The following is a 17,882-nucleotide window of genomic DNA, read 5'->3' on the forward strand; positions in this document are numbered from 1 at the left end:
ACTGCCTAGGAGTGAATATGGAACAAAGAGGAGGGGAAAACACAGCTATTGTTATTCAAATCAATGGGAGTAACTACATATAAAATTCAAAAGATTGCAAATATTATTAAAATTAATAAGAACCAGAAAAGTTGTTAGAAATAGGATCAATATACAAAAACCAATAGCATGTTGATGCACTCAAAAATATTTTAATGTATTTCTTTAAAAGCAATTTGTAAGCTCCCAAAATATAAGGTATGTATTCATACATCTAACAAAATTACTAAAAGACTTCCATGGAGAAAATTGTGAAATGAATTGAAGAACATGAAAAAGACCTAAATTAAAATAAGAGATACATCTTATTTATGGTGGGAACATTCATTATAATAAAGCATCAGTTCACCTTCAATTTAGCCTACAAATTCAATGTATTTCTAGTTAAAGTCTCACGAGGGTTTTGGGTGAAAATTTATACAATGATCCATTAAGTTACATGGAAGAATAAATGTCATTAAAGAACTGGAAACATTTTTAAGAAGATTAATGGGAAAGGCCTGTGTCTGCTGCACTTTTTCTCAGCTCACCTCCACAGTCACCAACACCACGCATAACAAATGCTCCCAGTGGCAAATCAACTATTGTCAGTGGTTACACTTAACTGTCCCATATTCTATCTTTGTTATTGCTTTCCCAGTGCTCTGCAAAACCTAAGCCTGACTCTACATCTTTTGAATGTGTTTTATTTTTTTTTAATTAGTAAAATTAAATGTCTAAACAAAGCTAAAAAACATAAAGAAGTTAAAAATAATCTAAACAAATATCAGAATTTCTTGTAATGGTTTGGTAATTAAAACCCAGTAACTAAACAATCCAGCAGTGAGGGCCTGAGAGATATAGAATTCTAAGTCAGTGAGGAAAGAGTAGTCTTTAATTAATAGCTCTTTCAAAACTACCTCCTGATGTTTAAAAATAATAGCCGTAACCCCCACCTCACACCATAGATTTAAAGCTTAATTATAAAAAGCAAAACTTAAACTTTAAGTGAAAAAATACAGAGAAATGTTTTGACTTTGTAGTTAAAGATAAATTTCTTAAACAAGACCCCCAAAGAGCACATGTAATAATACTAAGATGGTATTTACTATGTGCAAATAAGTATTCATAGTCTTTACATATATGAACTAATTTGATCTTCACAAAAACCGTAAGTGGTAGATAGTATTACTGCCTCCATTTTCCAGATGAGGAAGCTGTGCACAGAGACGTTAAGAAATTTGCCCAAGGTTACACTGCAAGGAAAGGATAGAATGAGACATGAATCCAGGCTGCCTGGCTACAGAGTGCATGTTCTCACCCACCACACTATACTCCACATTAAAATCTTAAAATTCTGTATGACAGAGAAAAACCAGACAAATGTAGAATATGCCCAGGACTAGGAGAAGATGTTTCGAGCATACAGATATGTATTACAAGACACCCACAAATCGATTTAAAAGGACAAAAAGCACATTGAAAACTGGTCAAAGGTAATGAGAGATGGTTCACTGACGAAGAATCCAAAAGGCCAATCAACACATGAAAGATGTTAAATCTCATGATATACTAGGAAAACAAAAATTAGAACAATGGGGTGAACCTCAGAGTGGATCTCACATTCACTAGAGTGGCAAAAACCACCCTGATGACCCCAGGATACAGAGAATCTAGAACTCACATTCAACCAGAAGCGTAAATACTTGTGGCCACCTTCACTTTTTTAGGTGCTGCCAAATTGTTCTGTAAAGATACCTGTCTCTTAATAAACTGGAAATTCTGCTTCTAGGTTAATATCCAAGAAAAATACCCATGCCCCAACCAGACACACATATATCAGGATTTTGCTGCAGCCTTGTTTGTAATAGTAAAAAACTGAAAACCTCAAGCACCATGACGAGGGAATTCACAGACTCTGGTGTGATAATACAGTAGAATACGAGTGATTCTGATCTATTTCTATTAAATCTGTAAATCCCAAGCATAAAAATGAAACAAGATGATTAAACATTGACAAAACAAATCACTGACATAAATTTTCAAACACAAAAACAACACTATATCTTCTCTGTGGTTAATTGATCAAATTGTCGCGTATGTGTGCCTATAAATATATAAACATGCATGGAAATGACAAATGTTGATTTCAGGATAGTGACTACTTTGGGGTGGTGGTTGGGAAAGCCGCTAGAGAGTAGGCCTTTAGCTGTATTGTAACTTTTAACCTCTTAAAAAGAGAGAGACATGGCAAAACAATGGCATTTGTGAAGTTGAGCTGTTAGGCTCACAAGAGTATACCATATTATTTTCTACATATATGAAACATTCCTAGTTAAAACTAGGCTTACAATTTTAACAGCCCCCTTCTTACTAGAGCCCCAATACTAACTTCTTCTGCTTTGCTTTCCTCTGTGAACTGGTCCAGATTTCCTCAGCCAATCTTTTGTTCCCACTATTCCCCAAACACAGCTACTTATATCAAGATAGTCTCATTTGTCTTTCAAATATGTCACATTAATTCCCATCTGTGCATCTCCGGGTACCATCCACATTCTCTGCTATAATTTGTTTCCATTTAGGAAAACGGAAGGCTTTCACATGAAGGTGGTACAGACCTGAAGGCAGTAGGCAATCATTTCTTGAATCTCCACTTGTCTGTAACAGAAAGCAAGATGCTAAGTCTATCACACCTGGGTAGACTCACATGTGAATCAAGACATCCCCATCATTCCTTTCTCGTACCCAAATCCTAAATGCACATACACACATAAATATACACTCTCATTTATAAGGTGGAAAAGAACACAGATTTAACTATCCAAGCCAAAACAAAATTTGCATTTACTATTACAACAGTGAAATAAATTGTCCAAACATCAACTTATTTCAGCAACTCAATTTTCTGATCAACCCCCAAAAATATGTTTGGGTTTTTTCCATCAAAAAACTGAAAACAACATAAATGCTTTCTTGTATGTGACTGGTGTTTCTAACACATTGTAACAGAAAGCCCCCAAGTACTCATAATTAACTTTCTAAATTGGAAACCACACCTAAAGGTTTACGACATACCTCCAAAGAGATTTGATTGTCAGTGTTTAACTGTTACTAAGAAGGAGCCTTTAAAGATAATAATGAAGCAATTTATTTGAGTAGTGGTAATTGTAGGTTATGGCTGGTTTGTAATTTGGAAGAGAATGGAATTATGTGAAGCCTTCCAAACTAGTGATATAAAAATTATGGATTCCAATAAAATTAATTCTAACTGTATAATTAAAAAGACTGTTTGTCACCAGAACTTGGTAGACAAAGGAGCTGCAAAAATCTTCTGTTTAATAAAAACAAGTTTCCTTATGAGACCAAATGTGACAGAAAGTAAATTTAGACCTATGACAAATAGTTTCCTTCCTGTGGGAGGCAAAATGCTGATAAAAACAAATTATGGATCTGTTAACTGTTTGATAGCAATGCTTTTTATGAGCAGGGAGAACCAACCTTTCCTGATTTCTCTTTAAACCAAAGGGAAGTGAATCACAGAAAAAAAGCTTTTAAAAGAGAGACTGGAAAAGCTAAAGTGAAAAGGCATGTCAAAGCAAGGTTTTACAAGTGTCTACAACTGGCACTGCTTCCCCAAGCAAATCCTAAAGAAAAGCAGGTGGTGGCAAAACTACCAGTGCACACGTGGGAAGAGTCTGATGGAGGAGGGCACTAGTGGCATAAATCTATGTGGCCAGAGATCTTAACCTAGTCCCTTTATTTTACAGGTGATAAATCCGAGCAGCAAAATGACATGCCCAATGACAGAGGCAGAACTGCGGCAAACTTTCTGTTTGGTGCATTTTTAATCTGTGTAGGACTGTATCATAGCGTCTAACAGCATAGTTAAGTAACTTCTAACGTTGAGATACAGTACTAAAGACAGTATTACAATGCAGAAGTTGTAGTTCTTGCTTTGTTGCCAGATTGATATGCGTTTGAATGGCATCTCCTTAACTACTCCCTGTGAGACGTGGTTGCACAGTCATGTATAAAAGAACAATAAGGTCCTCATACAACTTTTCTATTAGTTAACTACCAAATCCCTGCTTATTCATTTTGTGCTTTTTATTTTTCTTCGACCCAACTTAGAATATATGTCTCCTACCCCCACATTCATACACCAGCACACAGGGCATCGATAATAAGGGAGCAGGAAAGTCTACTCAGGATGAAGAGTCTTTGTCTCAAGATCACTCTAGAAAATAAAATTGTTTGAAACTAATAAACAGGTACTTACACACTTTTTGGATCAATACACACAGTGCCACTACAGAAGAAAGACCAAAAATATGTTGTGCATAATGTTGTTTATAATAGCTTAAGTGGGTGTTGAAGTATTAAATCACTACAGCAAGCCTTTCCAATGATGAAGGGATTTCTAGAACAGTCTAGAATTAGGAACAGAAGAATCAGACCAGTTCCCGCTTAGAGGAAGGATGATCTCTGTGAGGGACATAAGGTGCTTTTACAACCCAGCACATACATTTCTGGTAACTCTTCATCACCATGTCTCATTGCCCACTCCGACCACTACCAGCAGCAATCATAGTCACTCATACTCCTATCCGTAGTGATCGGTCCCTGGGTTGGGTCCACAGACCAACAGGATCAATCAGCACGTTCCACATGATAACACAAGAATATTGAAAGAAAAAAAAAAGGTTCCTCTAGTAGAGCAAGCTATAAGGACAATGAAAACTGATTCTGCCAGTGGCTATCTTGCACATGGAAAGATCTAACCTCAAAAAGAACCAAAGCAGTGGCAAACTGGGCTGTGAAGTGAACAGAAGGGGCAAGAGAGCCTCATCTCTTCTGAACCCCTTGATCTGGCTTGTACTTGATGATCCAACTATTGGATCTCCCAATTATATCCCTGTAAGAGTTTGCGCTATCTCGCCCATACATTCTTTTAAGCTCATCGTTAACTTATATAAAGAACTCAGAGTAATACAAGCTTCATCTTGCAAGTGTTTATCATTAATTTTTTAATACTTTAATACAAACTTGCAGTGACTCTGTCTACATTCCCCACTGTGACCATCGTTCCCACCTAGACTAACTAAATCCTTCACTTTCGTCAATGGGCTTCTAAGAAATCTGAGTCCTCCCTTTTAGCCAAAAAGACCTCCCCGAAACTTTTTACTCTAAGGACAAAATAAGAAGGGAATCAACAAGTCAGAGAAATGTCCCAGGCCATCTTCCTCCTGCAACACCCTCCCCAGGCTTACAAAATTGAATTCTAGCCTCAACTTCACTGCTGAGCAGGTCAGTGGTTGGGAGCAGAGGTTGTGCAGCAGGAGGGAGGGATTACAAAGGAGGATAAGGAAATTACAGGGTGATGATACACTCAAGTTCTTGAATGTGATGATGGGTTCACAGGTGTATATATGGGTCAAAACTTAATCAAATTTATACTTTAAATATGTGCAACTTACTGTATGTCATTAACACCTCAATAAAACTCTTCTATAAAATACACACACACAGAGCTTTACACAGAAAAGATTTTACAGCATCATCCCCCTCCCAGCATGGAACAAATCATGACACCTAGAGCTGCAGATGTAACCGGGTGACGAGGAAGAAAGTCACATACCAAGGATGGTGGGGTAGGAAAAAAGACTGGGACCTTGATATCATGACTAAACTGTGCACCTGCTCCAGACTCCCTACCTCTAGACATCTTGCCACATGAAAATGATAGAGCTTACTATTTTAAGCAGCAGTAGCTGGCTTTTAGTTACCTGCATCTGGACTCTATTCCTAATATGGTGGTCTCTGATGGTCTTTTATTTAAGGCCGATAAAATCAGGTCATACCCATACTGGCTATCTTTTGTTTCTAATCTCAGAATAAAGCCAAATCCCAGGCTGACAAATCCAAGGATGTGAAGAGCCTGGATTACCTCTGGAGGTAATTCATTAGCCACTATTCACCACCTCCAGCCATACTTTGAATTCTTCTAATGAGCCCTCTATACTTGAAGCACCATACAATCAAAGCACCTGTTGACCTGATAGCCCTAGCACCTGGCTGCGTGCCTGGTACACAAGAGGGACTCAAAATACAATGCTGAACCCAGGAGCTCCTGATCTTGCTCATTATGCTTGAGGGATAGGCACATGCTTCCCTTAACCTAATCAATATCTGGGGGGAAGAAATCTAGCCTAAGGATGTCCCAGGTTATTCCTCTTCTATATAACCTACAAAAGAGAGATCTTCATTCTTTCCTCAAATATCCACATTTCAGGAACAAGATGCATAGAGAGACTCGAATCATTTCTAAAACAGCTACATTTTTTTTTTTGAGCATCCAAATTCTACCAGGGTAAGTGAATTGCTCTGAGGATGAAAGAGAAATGTAAAACATTTGAAAAAACTGGATGTGATTCTGTAGTTAAATTATTTAAAAATGTTTCGTCAGCATTAAAGCCAGAGAGAAGTCACGATGGTAGTGGAAGGTCAGAAACTTGTACCAGGAATGAGAGTTAGAAGGACTGCACCACCAAAATGTACCACAGCACCCACAGACACAGAAGAACAAAGGCCCCAGACCACCTCCCCTCTCCATGCTTCAACATGTGGTGAAGGAATCACACTTGAACACTGAACTCTCCCTCTGAACTTCTGCCTAATGTGGAAAAATGAGGAATGATTCAGCCATGATGAAGGCATGTGTTTCTCCAATGCCAAATATCTGGATAGAAATCTGAAAATTCTATAAATAATCTAGATATTGCTAAATAACCAGACATTTATTAGTGTTGAAGCCAAGACCTCAGCTCTTTGTTTCATTTTCATTCTTCAAATGACACCAGGACGGCTGAAGTGCCTTTGTCACTTATTTTTCTTCTCTCTGTTCTCCTTGGTGCCAAGCAGATTGCTTCATACTTACAAGGCACAAAATACATAGTATATAATATTCTCTGGAAGAAACTATATAAAGAGAATCAACAGTCCTGACTTGCCATTTTCCAGGGATAACCAGTTTGAGGTGGCACTCATAGCTGCCAACAAAGTTTCAACCCCACCCTACTCCTTCCTTCTTCAGAGCAGTTCTAGGAGACAAGAGTTATGGGCAAGATAACCCTGTACTGATTCCTTCATTCAGTCAACTAAATGCCAACCATGTGCCAAGGCTGTGCTGGGCACTCAGGAAAGCAGGAGTGATTGGGACATGGTCTTTATTGTTGAGGGACATACAGTCTATCATATGAAAAAAATAAAAGGGTAATTGCTTTTCTTCAATGACTTCTTCATTGGTCAATTCAAGAACCATGTCTTACTCCTCATCTCACTCAGCAGCATTTGTCACAGATGTTCAGTTCTGTCTCCTTAAAATGATGTGCACTTTGGCTTTGAGGATGCCAGTCTCTACCAGGTTTTCCTCCTATCTGACCAGCCATTCCTTCTCAGGCTCCTTTATTGGCTTCTCCTTGTCCCCTGGAACTGTTATCACACGAGTGTCCTTGGTTTAATCCACAGACCACCTTCTCCATCACTCCTCACTAACTTGTTGATCTCATCCAGTAGCAACTCTAAACTCTGAATATCATTCTCTACATTGATGACTCCCTGAATTTAAACCTCCAGCTATTCCTCTCCCCTGAACTTCATTGCTATTCGTCTACCTGCTACTTGACAGCTCCACTTGTGTATCTGTTTGGCATCACATCTAATACTGAACCCCTTATTTTCCTTTTGAAGCCTGTTTCACCCAGCGTATTCTCCATTTCTGTTAAGGACAGATCCAGCCAGCCAGCTGCATAGGCCATAATCACCAGTAATCTGTGACTGGTCTCTCTCACACCCTATGCTAATCCATCAGGAAACTATGTTGTCCTCATCTTCAAAATACACCCCAAATCTGACAATTTCTCTTACTTCCATTGCTATCATATTGGTCCAAATCTCTATCATCTCTTGCCTAAATTACTGCAATAGCCTTATATGAGATCTCCCTCCTACTATTTTTGCCATCTAGAATCTGTTCTCAATTCTGCAGCCAGAAAAACATTTAAATGAAAATCAAGCCCAAAGCCACCAACGCCTCCCCATTTCACTTGGTGCAGAAGCTCAAGTCCTTACACTGCTCTCAAGGCCCTTCAACTGGCTCCTTGAACTTCTGTGACTCACTCCGCTCCTTGCTCGCTCTGTTCCAGTCACCCTGGATTCTTTTCCATTCCTTGCATAAACCAGGAATACTCCTTCAGGATCTTTCCAAAGGCCATTCCCTTGACCTGAAACACTTTTTCCAGATGTCTGTCCTTCATCTTCATTAAGTCTTTGTTCCAGTGCTGCCTTCCCAAGCAGGCTAACCCTGACCACCATGTATAACACATACGTAATGCCAAATATAATCCTGACACCACATATAACATCTGTAACACCATCCCAGCCCACTGCCCCACCACTCTTCATCCTCCCTACTCCATTTTTCCCCATAGCACTTTTTATTTTTACCTTCTAACATGATGTGTAATTTATTTCCTTATCATCTATCTTCTCCCCCAAATTTAAGATCCATGAAGGCAGGATGTTTTGACTTGTTTTTGCTCTCTGCTGCTGATGCTCAGTTAATATTATTGGAATGAACAAAAGAAATTATTTGGGTTCATCTTGTAGTACATTTATATTAGACTAATAATAATATATTAGATTGATGATATAAAGAACTCTAGCCAACTGTGATTATATTTTACAGGAAGTTGATTTGTTCATGGGAAAAGTTACAGAAAAACCTCAGACATAAGGAAAGGCTGGCCAACAACGAAAGAAAAAAGAGTATTTCAAGAAACATATTAGATTCTACACGAGGCAGATAAATGTAATTCCTACTTATTATTATTTAACCCAATGTTAACTTTCATGTTTTAAAATATCTGGCTGTCTTCTAGATTTAATTTTGATCAAATTATCATATTTATGTAAGTCTTCATCAGGTATGTTTTACTTCTGGTAAAAAGGGGGCAGCCAATTCTGCAAATCCAATTCAAGAGGTATTTACATAGTATAAGCTCTGTGCTTAAAAAAAAAAAAAAAGCTACGAACTAAAGGACGAAACAAAAAGAAAGCTATGATTTCTGTCAACAAAAGGTAAATGGTCTAGCTGGGAATAAAAGCAAACACAAAGGTATCTATAATGTAGAGCGTTGGTATGGTCAACGGCAAAGATAGAATTAAATAAAACCTTACAACACTGGCTCTCAGCCCTCACTGTAATTAAGAATTAGCTAGGAAGCTTTTTAAAAGGGGTTTAAAAAAAAAATGCCACCTCCCTCTGCCTGAATCCTGATTGAATTAGTCTGGAATGGCACTCAAGTATTAAGATTCCCAAGTTAAATTTTAAGGAAACAATTCCTTTTGACTAAAGAAGCAGGAGGCTTTATTTGAGTAACTTTACAAAGACAGAGCAAGGTATTATGGGTCAAGAGCAGAGGATCAGCAAAGACAGGCAGCAAAGGGCAAAATGGGGAATCCTCTGTGGCTGAAATCTACAAAGGGATGCAGATGGGAGAAGCGGATGGTGAAAGACCTTGAATGGCATGCTAAGGAATCTGGGGTTATTCTCTAAGAGTCTTCATCCATCACTACAAGTGGGTCTGGATTATTCATTTTAAAGTTAATTAAATATGATAATTTGGAGGATCAATTCAGGTGAAATGTGATAAGGAGGAAGAGGAACTGAACCTAGTCTGTCTTCTCCAGTAATTCAAATGTTTGGAGTGATGATGGCCCACTTGTAACCACGTAACACTGTATGTAAATTAAACCTCTGAGATGTTCAATTCTCACTTTTCAAATATACGCTGAAATACAATTATCCCCCAAATAAGTTCTCTTTCTTTGTAAATGCCTCTGAATTATGTCATTGAACTTTGTGAAAGTCAAAACCTTATTTCAAATGAGCAATGACATAAATGGCACATTTTTGTTACTCTGTTTTAAAATCAAAAGTTGGGAAATTTCACAAACATATTTGGCACAATGACTGACTATAAATATCAACTCAACAGCATCATGTGAAAATTCCAGGTTCTGTCAATAGTGAATCATTTCAAATTCAAAATGCAAGTAAATGTTTAGCAACCACTTAAATACTTTAAATTCATTCAGTAGTTTGAACAAGGGCAGAGAGAAGTAATAATAAACCTAACCACACATTAAAATATAAACAAGAATAACTTGAAAAAATGATGATCAGAATTTTGAAAAATGGCAAATGCAATCATTTGGAAGCAAATGCAGTAAGTTTACTTTTCTTTGGCTGAAGTATTATTCTTTTTCATTTATTTTGGGGTGGAGACTGAACAAAATTATAGTTTTCCTGCACTCTAATGACCAGAATAGGACTCAAAAAATGCACAGGCAAATCATTCCAAATTTATACTCACCACACCTCAGTCATTTTTACTTACAGCTGAAAGATTAATATTAGTATTTTGAGGGTATGAACTCCTGCCTCTGTAGGGCCTGCTTGAGTTAATACCAGCCCAACGGCTCGAAAATCTTCTCATTGTACCATATCGGTTTGTAATTCAGGAATTTTAAAATGATTCGACTTTCCACAAAGCTGTAACAACTTACTTTTTTTCTATAGTGCATCCAAAACATTTACTCACTTTCTCTCATTTTATCCTAATGACACCATGAGGGAAGAATGAAAAATATCATCTCCAGTTTATAAGTGAAAAAAAACCCTGAAGTTCAGATGGAGACTTTTGCCGAAGGTTAAATTCCAAGCAAGTTGTAAAGATGGTATTCACACTTAGGTTTTCCTTCTGAATCCAGCTCTTTTTCTCTCCATAGATTGTATAGATTTTTACTTATATATAATGGAAAAAGTTTATATATATACATAAAATCTGACATGTTTTACCTACTTCAAGACAATTTCAATTTCAGAGATAATTAAAATGCAAATAAACATGCCTTAGAATCAACGTAAATCAATATAATGTTCAACTGCATAGAGATTTTTCCCAAAGCAACCAAAGGTATAGAAAAAATATGGCAAAAAAATCCAACATAAACAGAGAAAGATTTTAGAAGAATAAATATAGAATACGAAAACAAAACTGAAACTTCTAAAATGCCCCTTCTCATTTGAAAACCACAAGTTACTTTCTGTTCCTTACATTCTTAATTAAAATTATTCACATATATATAATATATACACACACATACATATAAATAGCAGTGCAATTCCTAGAAGTATTTTCTTCTCTGCTTAAGAAGCAGCATGAGGAGATATATTATAAATCCTCAAAATGTTACATATTTAATAGAGCACTTATTTCATACTTCCTAAAATTCCCCACAGATCACTAGGAATAATTTTTGAAGTTATTTTGTACTTTTTGTCAAAATATTTTCCATCAAAATTATTTTAAAGTAAATTATTAAAAATAAAATAGACCATTTTCCCACTTGTATTTACATCCTGAATAGTATCAAAAAGACCCGAGCTATTTCTACATTTCCCCTATTCAATCATATCCTAACCACTCAACTTCTCTACCCCACAAAGATCTCCCCTAGTCCTAAATTTTACGATCTAAAATCAGTCCTTCCCTTAGATAGCATTAATTTTCCTACTCCATAAACCCCAACTAGAGCCTGTCTTCACATAGTAGGCATCTGCCTATTATTTCCCACTGTCCTCAGCAGAGTACACACAGTAGGCAAATGTTTATTGACTGAATAATGTTCTTGAGATCATATGTAGAGAAGATGGTGAATGAACAAGAGACTTCATAAAGGCATATTGATTTTAAAGCCAAGTTTGGTTCACTGCTGTATTCCCAGACTGAGAATAGTGCCTTGCACATTGTAGACAATCAATATTTGAGTGAAGAAATCTTCAATGTCTTTACATACAGGAAGTTCTAAAGCAAGTCATTCTCTTTCATAGAACACCATGAAGGTACATAAAGAGATCATAGCTTCTCCCTTTCCTCCTGTATCTATAAACTGTTCATATTCATTATACTAACTTAAAGTTGTTCACTCCTAGGGATTCTATTAATTAAAGCAACCAAACCATAAACGATGACAAAAATTAGGCTTTGGCTAGAGATCAAAAGTCCGTAACAAGTTTGGGGGATGTTCCAGCCAACCTATTTTAATGACATGCTTTCTGGACTGATCACAAATTCTGTTCTCATCTCAAGGTCACTAGTAGGCCACTTAAGCATGTGGACAGTTAGGCTGCTAGAGTTCTAAGTTCCTCAGGAAAATGCTTTAACGCAAGAGTGATGACTCTTAAAGCAGGTCATGGCCTTTACACCTGCCACTCGAATACACAATCCTGTTTTACTAACACTTTTAGAAATGATCTCAGATCCTATCCTACAACTTTGAGCATATTTTAGAGGCAGGGACCCAGTGTGATTGGAACCTTAAAAGGGTCCTTCTATTTATGTCTTAAAAAGAAAGGTCTCCAGAATCTTCAGCCTCAATCCTGCCCCCAACTACTTCACATTTCCCATCTTAAAATGTTAAGGAGAGACTAGAGAAGATACAGAATCTAAACAATAGCAGTGGCACATTTTTAGCATCTATTTAAAACCTGGTTCAACTTTTACCTTTCATTTATTTCCAAGATAAATTGCTGAACTCATTTAATTGCTCACAAGGTATAAACAGTAGATACTAATTCATTTACAGAAATTTCCTTTTTCTAAAACGGCTAATCTTTAAAAAGGGATAACCATTTGTATGGTCCTGTGAATTTCCAATTAAGTTCTACTGCATAGCTATTAAAATTAATAGAATATATCGTGAAGGTCAAGAATTTAGAATAGATATGAGTCTTAATATGTTCCTTTAGAATTACCTTTCTCCTTGCTTTTCTGATATACAGTAAATACAACTAGAAATGACATATCTTTAAAGCAAAAGAACTAGATTTAAAAATAACTTGCCTTAAAATATATATACACACACACACACATATATATAGCACACTAATCTATACAGACCCCTGAGTCAAGTAAGTATGCAAAAATGACATTCTACTGTGTGTAAACAGATACTACAAGGTTAAGTGTCTGGTGAACAGGTGACTAAACCATGGGGGAGGGGAGAGCAGAACTGAGTATAAAATGGAGAATGTGAAGTTCTAAGCAGGCCACTAACGCCAATAAAAGAAAATACCTGGAGAATTGGTCAGCATTTACTTAATAATCAACATGATAGGTATGCTTCAGGTGAGACAAAGGTGGATTTCGATCTGAAACTTGACATGGCTTGCCAATTATAAGGAGTTGAATCACCATGTGTTCTAGAATTTTTCCCAAGTCTACCATTAGTGACATGTTGATTAGATTCCTGCTCACTAGCCAGAAGAGCACACTTTACTCCAGTTTCTGTCTTGCTTTCAAAGCTCTGCAACCATGTTCACATACAAAGGAAAAGCAGCGGTAAAATGACCCGGCCTCTCTCTCCTGCTGGTGACTACAAGGCAGCCTCTCCATTCCAAGGATGTAACCTAAGCTGGCACAAATGGCCTAGCTCTCTGCTAATGCTGAGGAGCTGGGTTTGTTTTCAGGGTGGGTGCTGCAAAACGCCAGGTGTATTTATAGAAGGGAGCAAGACTATGATGAAGGGAAGATGACAAAAGAGGAAGTTTCTTCCGCCTAGTCAAGAAGCCTGTGAAAATATCTGGATTCCACAGCCTGGGTTCCACTCCTGATTCGCCAACTACCAGCTATGTAAACTTATTAAAACCCTTTTTGGTCTGTTATCTTATGTATGAAATTTAGACAATGCCCTTTGCCTCTGATGGCTGTCAGAAAGAAGAACGAAATCATGTGTGGAAAACCTGGGACGTGGTAGGCGATCGATAAATGGCAACCTGCTCCCTCATCCTCCAGTTCAACCAGAATGGCCCCTCGAAAATCACAAAGATAGACTGCAGGGTTAAAACTACATAGCCCAAGCTAGTTGTCAGGGAACGAAACAATTGAGTGGAGGCTTGCTTATTTACTGGAGGATTTCGCTTAAAATGGAGTTAAGCTATTGATAAGAGGTGAGACACATGGGAAAAGCATCAGGTATAAGCAAAACTCCGCCCTCACCCCCGCTCCGAAAAAAAGACATTCCTTTTTGTAAGCACGAAACAAACTTCGGAAGCTGCGGATATCCTGTGAACCTACCCGGTGGCCTCAATTAAAATCACGAGTGCGCACGTAGATCTAAACAAGACGCACGCCATCCATATGCCGCCTTGTCAGTTTCAGATCACGCTATTTTTGCACAACTGTCTTCAAATCCCAGGCGGCCCTCCCTCCTCCAAATCCGCCCCAGATGGGTTTGGAAACCAAGAAAGAGTTGCAAAAGGGATAAGGATAGGAAAGTGGGGAGGTCTGGTCAAATGACTGGAAAACAAGGCGGTGGGTGAGGGGGCGGGGTAGAGCAATGAGGCAGAGACGCGGCCAGCGAGCCAGAAAGACGGCGGCTTCACAATGAGAGGAAGAGACTGCGACAATCGCCGGCTTCGGTCCCCGGCGGGGACTGACGGCAAGGCCCGGGGCGCGCGGAGCGTGGGAAGACGGGAAGAGGGTGCGGAATGAAATGAGAGAGTCGTTGGCCAGACAAGGAAACCAAGGAGCACCGGAGCAGGTGCAAAGCCCCCAGGCAAGGAGGAACCGTTTCGGGATACTCACCGTGTAGAGTAGATTGAGCGCGCACAGGCAGTTCTTGGAACACGCGAAGCCCCCGCAAACCATCTTGGAGCCTGTGGTTCCCGGCAACTGCAGGTAAAATCTGGCTCCAGCGGAGCCTCCCGAACAGCCTTTGTCCTTGCCTTTGGGGCTTGGCCAAGGCGAGGCAGCAGCGGGGACGCGCACGGGGAAGCCCGGGGCTAGGGCTGCAGTGTGCGGCTCGCCCCCGCCGGCGCCGACCCGCTCTGAAACCTGCGGCCGCAGCAGCTGGAGCCGAAGCCAGAGCCCCGCCCAGTCCCTCCGCCTCTCCCCGCGCGCTGATTGGCTGCCGGGAGGGAACAAAGGTAGAAATATGCAAATAAATGCGCTCTGCTCTCCGGGATCCGGGAGGGGCGGGGTGGGGCGGCCCCGGCGAGAGGGGGAAGGGGCAGAGGCCGTGGTGGAGGGTGCCCGAGGCCAGAGTGTGTGACTGCGACCTAGCTGCCTGGGGAGCAGGTGAGAAGAGGGCGGGGATCGACGGAGATCCACGCTGGCAGGGAGAAAGATGACAGCACCTCTCGGTTCGCCCCAGCGGGTGACGTGGCACCATTTTGAATAATATTTTTAAATTAAGCACCTGGCCTTGCTTGAATAAATAAAGGAAGGAAAGAATAAATGAAGCAATGAATGAATGAATGTGAAAGACTGAAAAGAGAGTGGAGTGGGGAAAAATCAAAGGGAGGAAATAAGTGAAAGAATAAAGAGAGAATGAAATCTCTGCTTCTCTTAGAAAATAGGCAAGATGTATGGCCTGTGATTGTAACTCTGGTCCAGTCAGATTTATCCCACAGGGATTTGCAGAAATGCTGATAAACTTTATGAATACACGCATGCCAAGAAAATCGAGAGGGTGGGTTTTTTTGGTTTGTTTTGGTTTTTTGGTTTGTTGTTTGTTTTTTGTCTTCCAATCCTGAATATCAATAAACTGGGTTAGTTTTTTGTTTTGTTTTTTGGTTTTTGTTTGGCACCAATAAGAACTCTGAAAAATTTTAAGTGACAGTCTCTACCTCAGTCAATTCATTATCACTTTGAGTGTTTACTGTAGAAATGCATAATGTATCCTCAGATTCCTCCTCTATAATTTGGGATATTAACAGAATGTGAAGCACTTTTTGCACAATGCCTGGCTATTCAGTAAATGTCAGCTACTATTAATATATCTAATAGTTTTTAAATACCTACTGTGTTCCTGGCAATAAGCTAAGCCAACAAAGATTTGATTATTTTATGGTTCCTTCTACCAAAAAATGTTCTTATAGAGAAATTTTCAGATATTTATATGAAAACTCAGGGTTTGTGCTGAGTAAAGTATGTGATAGCAAATGGTAAATACTGTATATATTAAATAAAACATTGCATCTGATTAAAATAGTCGTCTTGGAATTGTCTGCTCCCTCTTCTAACCTCTCCTTACCTCCCCAGGCCCCACCATACCAAGAAGGCTGCATTGATTCTTTAGCCTTTACATTCTGCATTAATCTTTGGTATATACCCAAAATTAATTCCAAAAATTAATTCAGAAAATTACACTGAAACCCAAATAATACTTTAGTGCTCAGCTTTCCAGGTTAGAAGCCAGAGGCTTACTAAAGAAAGAGTATTGGCGGGAGACCTAGCTTTCCCATCTGTGGATGTCACCAACACGGCCACCACTTCAACATTACCCAAACTACAGCAGCAACTCTCTCTTCTCCTTCTTCACAATACTCTCTACTACCTCCCAGTGGGCTGAATCTCTTACTTTTTTTTTCAGAGAAATGTCATCCATCAGTCAGGGGCCCAGCAAGTAGGAGATGACTCATTCAGATGACTGAGAAGAGTATACTAAACAGACTGCCTTCAAAAAATGTGGACAAGGTTAAAGGAAGCCAACAAAGGATGCTGAGGCAACTCAGAGCCAGCAGGAGCTGGCAGGGGCGATTTAAGAGAGTAGTTACAGAAATCAGGCAGGAGCTGCAGCTGTAGGAGGGTTGTCTAAAAGGAGTTATGGACTTTAACAGAGAAAACAGGAATTATTGCAAACTGGAAAAGAAAACAAGTGAACATAGTGGGATTTATCCTTAGAATTTGGATGTAGGAATTTGCAAAAGACCATTTGCTCCCACCCTAAAAAGAATGAGCTAGAAAAGCTACAAAATCATAGTTTGTTTAAAGAAACCTATCAGTTGGGAGTTCGGGACTGGCTGATACAAACTACTGTGTGCAGAACAGATAAACAACAACGTCCTACTGTATAGCATGGGGACCTGTATTCAGTGGCTTGTAGTAACCTGTAATGAAAAAGAATATATATATATATATATATATATATATATATATATATATATATATATATATATATATATATATAAACTGAATCACTGTGCTGTACACCAGAAACTAATACAACATTGTAAATCCAAAAATAAAAAAATTTAAAATATGGAAAACAAACAACAAGGTTAAAAAATAAATAAATAAAACCTATCAGAAAACAAAACAAAAACAAACTCATAGACACAGAGAACAGATTGGTGGTTACCAGAGGAGAAGAGGGGGCAAAGTGGGCAAAGTGGGAGAATAGGATCAACCATATGATGACAGGTGGTAACTAGACTTTTGGTGGTGATCACTTTGTAGCGTACATGGACTTGGAATTACAATGTTGCACACCAGAAACATATAATGTTTTATACCAATTTAACTTCAATTTTTAAGAAAAATTGTCATGGAACTGAGGAAGCAAAGGCATCTAAAAAAACTAAAATTCAGGAAGTAGTAAGACATTCTTAGGAAGAAAAAGCCCATAGAACTTTTCTCTCTTATGGATTAGAAAGAAGATTGCCATAGAAAGGGATAAGGAGACATTAGCTGATCATTTAACCATCTTTTAATGCACATGTATGGACTAATGTGACAGTTTATAATCCAAGGATTCCTAGCTACAGAGTGAGTGTACAACTACTTGCCAGCTCTAGCCCATGGGCCATCACTTAGAACAAAGATTTTAAGCTCTAAAGGCTACAGTCAGACAAGAATACTCCCATCCCAACTATCTCAAAGTACACAGACTTCCTCAAGTATGACAGTGGCTAAGAGCTGAGGTTAGGACGAGAAAGATGGGAAAGATGCCTACAA

General features: G+C 38.8%; 1 protein-coding gene across 1 annotated transcript in view; it reads right to left on the reverse strand.

Moving 5' to 3' along the window:
- The window catches only part of TSPAN13 (tetraspanin 13), a 31,715-nt gene extending 16,671 nt beyond the window's left edge, over positions 1 to 15,044 (reverse strand). The window contains exon 1 of the mRNA XM_010984642.3: positions 14,730 to 15,044. Within this exon, the coding sequence (XP_010982944.1) occupies positions 14,730 to 14,792 (63 nt within the window). The 5' untranslated portion in view covers positions 14,793 to 15,044. The remainder of the gene's footprint in view (positions 1 to 14,729) is intronic.
- Positions 15,045 to 17,882: the final 2,838 nt, after the last annotated feature.

The sequence above is a fragment of the Camelus dromedarius genome, chromosome 7 (assembly GCF_036321535.1).
Source record: "Camelus dromedarius isolate mCamDro1 chromosome 7, mCamDro1.pat, whole genome shotgun sequence".
NCBI lineage: Eukaryota > Metazoa > Chordata > Mammalia > Artiodactyla > Camelidae > Camelus > Camelus dromedarius.